Source organism: Salvelinus alpinus, chromosome 17 (genome assembly GCF_045679555.1).
Source record: "Salvelinus alpinus chromosome 17, SLU_Salpinus.1, whole genome shotgun sequence".
NCBI classification, from domain to species: domain Eukaryota; kingdom Metazoa; phylum Chordata; class Actinopteri; order Salmoniformes; family Salmonidae; genus Salvelinus; species Salvelinus alpinus.
Genome location: NC_092102.1, coordinates 36,025,354 through 36,036,958, shown reverse-complemented (window position 1 = coordinate 36,036,958; position 11,605 = coordinate 36,025,354). Strand labels below are relative to the sequence as shown.

At 40.3% G+C, this 11,605-nt stretch overlaps 1 protein-coding gene across 1 annotated transcript in view; it reads left to right on the top strand.

Moving 5' to 3' along the window:
- LOC139541870 (CUB and sushi domain-containing protein 2-like) overlaps positions 1-6,206 on the top strand; it is a 22,286-nt gene extending 16,080 nt beyond the window's left edge. Inside the window, exon 7 of the mRNA XM_071346758.1 lies at positions 6,160-6,206. Coding sequence (XP_071202859.1) covers positions 6,160-6,206 — 47 coding nt within the window. The remainder of the gene's footprint in view (positions 1-6,159) is intronic.
- The last annotated feature ends 5,399 nt before the right edge of the window (positions 6,207-11,605 follow it).

The following is an 11,605-nucleotide window of genomic DNA, read 5'->3' as shown; positions in this document are numbered from 1 at the left end:
TCAATGTATTGCTGGGCTCTTTTGTGATCACTCAGGCTAAAACCCACTGGGCAAAAAACTGGTTGAATCAATGTTGTTTCCCCGTCATTTCAACCAAAAAATGTAATGAGATGACACTGAAGCAACGTGGAAAACTGATTGTCATCAACGTAAGGAATCTCGTCTTTTTTTCACACAAGTTTTAACATAAATCCAATGACATTAAATGTTTTGTTGATTACACGTTGAATTCACGTTAGTTAACAACTTAACCAAATGTAAATAAAATATGGACGTTGAACGATGTCCGTGATGTCTGTGCCCAGCTAGATTTATTATATCTATTATATTACGAAAAACCAGCTATATTTACTGTCTCTAGTATATTATGACAGACCAGCTACAACTACTGTCTCTAAAATATTACGACAGACCATCTATATCTATTGTCTCTATTATAATACGACAGACTAGCTAGATCTACTGTCTCTATTATAATATGGCAGACTAGCTAGATCTACTGTCTCTACTATATTATGAAAGACCAGCTAGATCTACTGTCTCTACTTGTTTATGGCAGACCAGCTAGATCTATTATATCTATTGTATTATGACAGACCAGCTACATCTGCTACATTTATTATATTACGACAGACCAGCTACATCTACTGTCTCTAATATATTATGACAGACCAGCTACATCTACTGTCTCTAAAATATTACGACAGACAATCTAGATCTATTGTCTCTATTATATTACGACAGACCAGCTAGATCTACTGTCTCTATTATATTATGGCAGACCAACTAGATCTACTGTCTCTATTATATTATGACAGACCAGGCTAGATCGACTGTCTCAATTATATTTTGACAGACCAGCTAGATCTACTGCCTCTACTATATTATGACAGACCAGCTATATCTATTATCTCTATTATATTATGACAGACCAGCTACATCTGCTATATTTATTATATTACGACAGACCAGCTACATCTACTGTCTCTAATATATTATGACAGACCAGCTACATCTACTGTCTCTAAAATATTACGACAGACCATCTAGATCTATTGTCTCTATTATATTACGACAGACCAGCTAGATCTACTGTCTCTATTATATTATGGCAGACCAACTAGATCTACTGTCTCTATTATATTATGGCAGACCGGCTGGATCCACTGTCTCTATTTTATTGTGACATACCAGCTGTATCTACTGCCTTTAGTATATTGTGACAGACCAGCTAGATCTATTATCTCAATTAAATTATGACAGTCCAGCTACATCTACTTTCTGTATTATATTACAACAGACCAGCTATATCTACTGTCTCTATTAAATTACGACAGACCAACAAGATCTACTGTCTCTATAATATTATGACAGACCAGCTACATCTACTGTCTCTAATGTATTACGACAGACTGTCTATATCTATTGTCTCTATTATATTACGACCGACCAGCTTGATCTACTGTCTCTATTATATTTTGGCAGACTAGCTAGATCTACTGTCTCTACTATATTATGACAGACCAGCTATATTTAATGTCTCTATAATATTATGACAGACCAGCTAGATCTACTGTCTCTACTTATTTATGACAGACCAGCTAGATCTATTATATCTATTATATTACGAAAAACCAGCTAGATTTACTGTCTCTAGTATATTATGACAGACCAGCTAGATCTACTGTCTCATATCATGGCAGACCAGCTGTATCTACTGCCTTTAGTATATTGTGACAGACCAGCTAGATCTAATATCTCAATTAAATTATGACAGTCCAGCTACATCTACTTTCTGTATTATATTACAACAGACCAGCTATATCTACTGTCTCTATTAAATTACGACATACCAGATAGGTCTACTCTCTCTATATTATGTTATGGCAGACCAGCTACATCTACTGTCTCTACTATATTATGACAGACCAGCTAGATCTATTATATTATGACAGACCAGCTAGATCTACTGTCTCTATTATATTATGGCAGACCAGCTATATCTACTGTCTCTATTATATTACGACAGACCAGCTGGATTTGCTGTCTCTATTATATTATGGCAGACCAGCTAGATCTACTCTCTCAATTATACGACGAAAGACCAGCTAGATTTACTGTCTCTATTATATTACGAAAGACCAGCTAGATTTACTATCTCTAGTATATTATGACAGGCCAGCTACATCTACAGTCTCTAATATATTATGTTAGACCTGCTCTATCTACTGTCTCAATTATATTATGACAGGCCAGCTACATCTACAGTCTCTAATATATTATGTTAGACCTGCTCTATCTACTGTCTCAATTATATTATGACAGACCAGCTAGATCTACTCTCTCAAATATACTACGAAAGACCAGCTAGATTTACTGTCTCTATTATATTTTGACATACCAGCTAGAACTACTGTCTCTATTATATTATGACAGACCAGCTTGATCTATTATCTCTATTATATTATGACAGACAAGCTACAACTGCTGTATTTATTAAATTACGACAGACCAGCTATATATATTGTCTCTATTATATTACGACAGACCAATTAGATCTACTCTCTCAATGGTATTATGACAGACCAGCTACATCTACTGTCTCTGTTATATTATGACAGACCAGCTACAACTATTGTCTCTACTATATTATGACAGACCAACTAGATATACTGTCTCTATTATATTATGGCAGACCAGCTGGATCTACTGCCTATTTTATATTGTGACAGACCAACTAGATCTACTGTCTCTACTATATTATGACAGACCAGCTAGATCTATTATATCTATTGTATTATGACAGACCAGCTACATCTACTGTCTTTAATATATTACGACAGACCATCTATATCTACTGTCTCTATTATGTTATGACAGATCAGCTACATCTACTGTCTCTATTATATTATGACAGACCAGGCTAGATCTACTGTCTCAATTATATTTTGACAGACCAGCCAGATCTACTGCCTCTACTATATTATGACAGACCAGCTACATCTACTGTCTCTAAGATATTACGACAGACCATCTAGATCTATTGTCTCTATTATATTACGACAGACCAGCTAGATCTACTGTCTCTATTATATTATGGCAGACCAACTAGATCTACTGTCTCTATTATATTATGGCAGACCAGCTGGATCCACTGTCTCTATTTTATTGTGACAGACCAGCTAGATCTACTGTCTCATTTGTATTACGAAAGTCCAGCTAGATCTACTGCCTCTTTTATATTGTGACAGACCAGCTAGATCTACTGTCTCAATTATATTATGGCAGACCAGCTAGATCTACTCTGTTAATTATACTACGAAAGACCAGCTAGATTTACTGTCTCATTTGTATTACGAAAGACCAGCTAGATCTACTGTCTCTACTATTTTATGACATACCAGCTACATCTATTATATCTATTGTATTATGACAGACCAACTACATCTACTGTCTTTAATATATTACGACAGACCATCTATATCTACTGTCTCAATTATTTTATGACAGACCAGCTACATCTACTGTCTCTAATATATTATGATATACCAGCTAGATCTACTGTCTCTATTAAATTATGACATACCAGCTACATCTACTGTCTCTAAAATATTACGACATACCATCTAGATCTATTGTCTCTATTATATTACGACAGACCAGCTAGATCTACTGTCTCTATTATAATATGGCAGACTAGCTAGATCTACTGTCTCTACTATAATATGACAGACCAGCTAGATCTACTGTCTCTACTTATTTATGACAGACCAGCTAGATCTATTATATCTATTATATTACGAAAAACCAGCTAGATTTACTGTCTCTAGTATATTATGACAGACCAGCAAGATCTACTGACTCTGTTATATTATGGCAGACCAGCTATATTTACTGTCTCTCGTATATTATGACAGACCAGCTAGATCTACTGTCTCTACTATATAATGACAGACCAGCTACATCTACATTCTCTTATATATTATGATAGACCTGCTAGATCTACTGTCTCTATTATATTATGGCAGACCAACTAGATATACTGTCTCTATTATATTATGGCAGACCAGCTGGATCTACTGCCTCTTTTATATTGTGACAGACCAACTAGATCTACTGTCTCAATTATATTATGGCAGACCAGCTAGATCTACTCTGTCAATTATACTACGAAAGACCAGCTAGATCTACTGTCTCTACTATATTATGGCAGACCAACTAGATCTACTGTCTCTATTATATTATGGCAGACCAGCTGGATCCACTGTCTCTATTTTATTGTGACAGACCAGCTAGAACTACTGTCTCATTTGCATTACGAAAGTCCAGCTAGATCTACTGCCTCTTTTATATTGTGACAAACCAGCTAGATCTACTGTCTCAATTATATTATGGCAGACCAGCTAGATCTACTCTGCCAATTATACTACGAAAGACCAGCTAGATCTACTGTCTCTAATATTTTATGACATACCAGCTACATCTATTATATCTATTGTATTATGACAGACCAGCTAGATCTACTGTCTCATATTATGGCAGACCAGCTGTATCTACTGCCTTTAGTATATTGTGACAGACCAGCTAGATCTATTATCTCAATTAAATTATGACAGTCCAGCTACATCTACTTTCTGTATTATATTACAACAGACCAGCTATATCTACTGTCTCTATTAAATTACGACATACCAGATAGATGTACCCTCTCTATATTATGCTATGGCAGACCAGCTACATCTACTGTCTATATTATATTACGACAGACCAACAAGATCTACTGTCTCTAATATATTACGACAGACCATCTAGATCTATTGTCTCTATTATATTACGACCGACCAGCTTGATCTACTGTTATATTTTGGCAGACTAGCTAGATCTACTGTCTCTACTATATTATGACAGACCAGCTATATCTACTGTCTCTAATATATTACGACAGACAATCTATATCTATTGTCTCTATTATATTACGACCGACCAGCTAGATCTACTGTCTCTATTATATTTTGGCAGACTAGCTAGATCTACTGTCTCTACTTATTTATGACAGACCAGCTAGATCTATTATATCTATTATATTTCGAAAAACCAGCTAGATTTACTGTCTCTAGTATATTATGACAGACCAGCTAGATCTACTGTCTCATATCATGGCAGACCAGCTGTATCTACTGCCTTTAGTATATTGTGACAGACCAGCTAGATTTAGTATCTCAATTAAATTATGACAGTCCAGCTACATCTACTTTCTGTATTATATTACAACAGACCAGCTATATCTACTGTCTCTATTAAATTGTAGGCTGGACTATTATCGAACGCACCACAGAAATGTTTACACCATGTCTTGGTTACAAACCACTGCCTGTGCACACACCCCTGCACTGCAACCCGAGTTTGATTGAATTTGGGCCAGAGTTAATGGAACTGTGGAAGATAAAACCATCTTCAACAGTTGCACGAGAATGATACCCTTTTACTACCACCATCCCTATCTACTGAATGGGATTGAATGCACGCCAAATACTATCAGAAATGTTTAAAAACATATTTCCTAATGACCAGCTTACAGCTTACAGGGTTACATAACATCCTCAGGCGCTGAGTGATCACGCTCATGTTTATGTTCAGTATGAGGATAGAGGCACACTGGCTCTGGCTCAAATGGTGCTCTACTGGTCAAGAGCACTGTACTATATGTGTCTTTTTGGAACACAAATACTGTATCAATGGCGACATATAGCTATAATTCTCCTCTGTAGAGACTACGATTTAGCAGGGGGTGGTGGTGACGTATGGTGGATCCCCTATGGTGGGGGTGGAAGGCAGATTTAGTGGACAGCCCGGGGATGTTTGAAGTACGAGATGACCCTAGATGTGAGCCGAGGCATCGAATTCTCCTCAGCTATTCCTATTCAGCGCTCAGAATACTGATTGCGGAACCCTGGTTTCCCTGGCAACAAGGCCTCTGCTAATATAGCAACCAGCGCACGTGTCAGAAGTTTTTTTTTTTCTTCTTCTAATTCCAACCACCCCTACTCTACTCCTGTCTTTTCAAACAGTTACATGCCTGTGTTGTTGAGAGGGTTCCAGCTGTAGACCTCATCTCTCAGGTCCCTCACCCTCATCTCTCAGGCCCCTCTCATCTCTCAGGCATCTCCCAGGATCCTCCCCCTCACATAGCGGGTTCCTTCCCCTAATATATCAGACCCCTCCCACTCATATAGCAGGCTCCTCCCACTCATCTCTCAGCCCCCTCTCACATATCATGGCCCTCCCCCCATATATCAGGCCCCTCCCCCTAATATATCAGGCCCCTCCCTCTCATCGCTCAGGCCCCTCAACTCTCAAGGCCCTCATCTCTCAGGGCCCTCATCTCCTGCTTATGTTTAAGTGACACATTTGATATTCTGGAATTCCCCTGATTGTCTATTCAATTAAAATGTGGGTCAAAAGGGAAATAAAAGCACAATGGGCTATGCCATCATTGTAGTTTAACTAATGTGCAATGATTTAGCTTAAAATTGATGTGTAGTCTGTTGATGCTTTGGATAGCAGATGTAACGTTAACAGAACTGCGGGAAAACAGTGCTTGGCAGGCGGCGGCGAAGGACACTGTGTACCGTTCATATGTTCATTGTGTTTTAGTTTCGATCCAAAGTGTGTTGTCAGTTGTTTGGACGCTATCCTCTCTTTGGTAAACAGAAAAAAAGCTTCTGCTTCCTTCTTGTCTCAGGCCTGGAAGTGACGTTTGTAACTTCTGAGAGGGGCCTGAGAGATAAGGTGGGGCCTGACAGATGAAGTCTGCGGTTATAATCTATTAGAGATGTTCACTCCTCCTCCAAGGCATTCCCCTCTGCTTTGAACATGTTTTATGAGCAGCAGAAATCCCTTTCTATCCACCTCTAATCAGCTGGTTTGGCGTGCCGTTCTGTAAAATGTCAAGCAGGCAAGCACCCCAGGACAAAGAATTAATTGAGGTTAAGTTGGAAAATCACATTGCTGGAGCCTATTATCTACTAAATTGAGGCCTGAAGCCATGATTATTGTCATTACTGTCACTGTGTTCCCCGTCGGTGCCCCAAAAGCCATCACTCACTTCCTGGGGCCAGTCATTGCATGGGAACAACAGTAAACGATTTTCAGTGTTGAACATTTGCACAGAGATGTCTTTAGGCCAGCTAATTGCCATGTAAGATTGTACAATATTGTGCAATGTGGTGCAGACCAGATTCCTTGCTTGTGGAGTTGTGTGAGCTTAAAAGAAGATCAAACCGTTGGAAAGGAACCTTTTACCATAAATATCCACACAGTGCCATCTGTTGGCTGGCTTCAGCAGTATACTAAACTCCTCAATAAAATGTATGCTTCATCTGATGAGATTAGATCGGAGCAGGAAGAATTTGTGTCATCAATTCATAGGACAAATGTTTAGCATTACATTTGGTTATGCAACCCTACTCCTTAAATGCACTACTTTTGACATCACAGACTACAGGTTGTGACAGTGGCATGGGGACCAGCCTAGGAGTGCATCATCTAGGGACTCGCTGCTATGCTGCCTGGCTAACTGTGTTTTATACTGTACCTGTACCACTAGACACATACACAGATAGATGTCCTCTCCCCCTACTCAGTCAGCCATGAGAGGAGAGAGAAAGGGTGAGTCTGGATGTCCTCTCCACCACTCAGTCAGCTATGAGAGGAGAGAAAAAGGGTGAGTCTGCATATTCTAATCTGAAGAAACTCACAATGGGACTGAGAGACCGTAAAAAGTTATCTCATCCATTTCATTAATGTTCTATTTCAAGCCATATTCCAGTCAGAGCCTGCATGATTTTTTCCACAGTATCACTTCAAAAGGGACTGGGCAAGAGAATGCAGACACTAAGTGATATTTCGACAAGCATTCCCTTGGTTGTCAACTGCAGAAATATAAAATCCTTAGAGGCGGAGCAGACAACTGCAGTAATGGAGTGCTATAGCCTGATCTATCCAGCCCCTGATCTATCCAGTCATAAATGCTTACGGTCATGTCACAGTGGAGATCAAACAGCAGAGGTGAGGTGTTATTCCCATTCTGACAGGCCAATGTACTGGCCCATTATACACTGAACAAAAATATAAACACAACATGCATCAATTTCAAAGATTTTACTGAGTTACAGTTCATATAAGCATCTGGTGGTCACAGATACCTTTAAAAAAGTTGGGGGCGTGGATCAGAAAACCAGTCAGTATGTGGTGTGACAGCCATTTGCTTCATGCAGCGCGACACATCTCCATCGCATAGTGTTGATCAGGCTGTTGATTGTGGCCTGTGGAATGTTGTCCCATTCCTCTTCACTTGCTGTGCGAAGTTGCTGGATATTGTCAGGAACTGGAACAAGCTGTCGTACACGTCGATCCAGAGCATCCCAAACATGTCTGGTGAGAATATAGGGCATGGAAGAAGTGGGGAATTTTCAGCTTCCAGGAATTGTGTAAAGATCCTTGCGACATGCGTTATCATGCTGAAACATGAGGTGATAGCGGCGGATGAATAGAACGACAATGGGCCTCAGGATCTCGTCACGGAATCTCTGTGCATTCAAATTTCCATCAACAAATGCAATTGTGTTCGTTGTCCGTAGCTCATGCCTGCCCATACCATAACCCCAACTCTACCTTGGGGCACTCTGTTCACAACGTTGACATCAGCAAACTGATCTGCCACACGACGCCATACACGCTGTCGGCTATCTGCCTGGTACAGTTGAAACTAGAGTTAATCTGTGAAGAGCACACTTCTCCAGCATGCCAGTGGCCATTGAAGGTGAGCATTTGCCCACTGATGTCGGTTACGACGCCGAACTGCAGTCAGGTCAAGACCCAGATGAGGATGACGAGCACACAGATGAGCTTCCCTAAGATGATTTCTGACAGTTTGTGTAGAAATTCTTCGGTTGTGCAAACCCATAGTTCCATCAGCTGTCCTGGTGGCTGGTCTCAGACGATTTCGCAGGTGAAGAAGCCGGATGTGGGAGGTCCTGGGCTGGCGTGGTTACACACGGTCTGGGGCTGTGAGGCCAGTTGGGCGTACTGCCAAATTATCTAAAACGATGCTGGAGGTGACTTATGGTAGCGAAATTAACATTAAATTATCTGGCAACAGCTCCGGTGGACATTCCTGCAGTCAGCATGCCAATTGCATATTCCCTCAACACTTGAGACATCTGTGGCATTGTGTTGTGTGGCGAAACTGCACATTTTAGAGTGGCATTTTATTGTCCCCCAGCACAAGGTGCCCCTGTGTTATGATCATGCTGTTTAAAACTTTAGGGCTAGGTCCTTTTTTTCTCCAATTCCACCTGAATGACGTGCCCAAAGTAAACTACCTGTAGCTCAGGCCCCGAAGCCAGGATATGCATATAATTGGTACCATTGGAAAGAAAACACTTTGAAGTTTGAAGAAATGTTTAAATAATGTAGGAGAATATAACACAATAGATATGGTAGGAGAAAATCCAAAGAAAAACAAACCAGATTTCTTTTTTTTTGAGAGAGACCATCCTCTTAGAAATGCAAGAGAAAGGTCATATTGTAAATTAGCTCCCTGGATGCAATTCCCATGGCTTCCACATGGTGACAGCAGTCTATGTTCAAGGTTCCAGGCTTGTAACTTCAACAACGAATAAGAAATAACAGTTTTAGTAGAAGGACACAGTCTTGGAAATCCGTGTTTGTGCACCATGAAGAAATTATGCACCTGCTAAAATCGGTTTCCTATTGAACATACTTCTTTCCGAAAGAAATATTACAGTTTGATTACATTTTAGGCTATCTGAGGAGTAAATAGAAACATATTTTGACTTGTTGAAACAAAGTTTAGGGGTAGATTTTCGGTTTCCTTTCTCTGCAAGTTGAACGAGTGGATTACTCAAATCGATGGTGCCAACTAAACTTACTTTTTGGGATATAAAGAAGGATTTCATCTAACAAAACAACACTACATGTTATAGCTGGGACCCTTTGGATGACAAATCAGAGGAAGATTTTCAAAAAGTGAATATTTCATCTTTATATGTGAATGTCTGAAACCTGTGCCGTTGGAAAAATATTTTGATGTGGGGCGTCGTCCTCAAACAATCGCATGGCATGTTTTCGCTGTAATAGCTACTGTAAATCGGACAGTGCAGTTAGATTAAGAATTTAAGCTTTCAGCCGATATAAGACACTTATGTACCTAAATGTTTAAAATCCATAATATTTATTAGAATTTATTTGAATTGCGCGCCCTCCAGTGAGCTGTGATGCATCATGACTCTACATTATACATTTCAGTCATTTAACTCTTATCCAGTAGTGAGTGCATACATTTTAAGTGCTTTTTCGCACTGGTCATATTGAAGCTGTTCTGGTGGCTCGTGATGGCCCAACGCCCTATTAAGACACTTTATGTTGGTGTTTCCTTTAATTTGGCAGTTACAGTGCATTCGGAAAGCATTCAGACCCCTTGACTTTTTCCACATTTTGTTACGTTACAGCCTTATTCTAAACCCCCAAAAATGTACCCCCTCAATCAACACACAATACCCCGTAATGACAAAGCAAAAACTGTTTTTTAGAAATTGTTGCAAATGTATAAAAAATTAAAAATACAAATATCACATTTACATAAGTATTCAGACCGTTTACTCAGTACTTTGTTGAAACACTTTGGCAGCGATTACAGCCTTGAGTCTTCTTGGGTATGATGCTACAAGCTTGGCACACCTGTATTGGTGGAGTTTCTCCCATTCTTCTCTGCAGATCCTCTCAAGCTCTGTCAGGTTGGATAAGGAGCGTTGCTGCACAGCTATTTTCAGGTCTCTCCAGAGATGTTTGATCAGGTTCAAGTCCGGGCTCTGGCTGGGCCACTCAAGGACATTCAGAGACTTGTACCGAAACCACTCCTGTGTTGTCTTGGCTGTGCGCTTAGGGTCGTTGTCCTGTTGGACGGTGAACCTTCGCCCCAGTCTGAGGTCCTGAGCAGGTTTTCATCAAGGATCTCTCTGTACTTTGCTCCGTTCATCTTTCCCTTGATCCTGGCTAGTCTCCCAGTCCCTGCCGCTGAAAAACATCCCCACAGAATGATGCTGCCACCACCATGCTTCACCGTAGGGATGGTGCCAGGGTTCCTCCAGACGTGACGCTTGGCATTCAGGCCAAAGAGTTCAATCTTGGTTTCATCTGACCAGAGAATCATGTTTTTCATGGTCTGAGAGTCCTTTAGGTGCTTTTTGGCAAACTCAAAGCGGGCTGTCATGTGCCTCTTACTGAGGAGTGGCTTCCGTCTGGCCACTCTACCGTAAAGTCCTGATTAGTGGAGTGCTGCAGAGATGGTTGTCCTTCTTGAAGGTTCTCCCATCTCCACAGAGGAACTCTAGAGCTCTGTCAGAGTGACCATCGGGTTCTTAGTCAACTCCCTGACCAAGGCCCTTCTCCTCCGATTGCTCCGTTTGGCTGGGCGGCCAGCTCTAGGAAGAGTCTTGGTGGTTCCAAACTTCTTCCATTTAAGAATGATGGAGGCCACTGTGTTCTTGGGGACCTTTAATGCTGCAGAAATGTTTTGGTACCC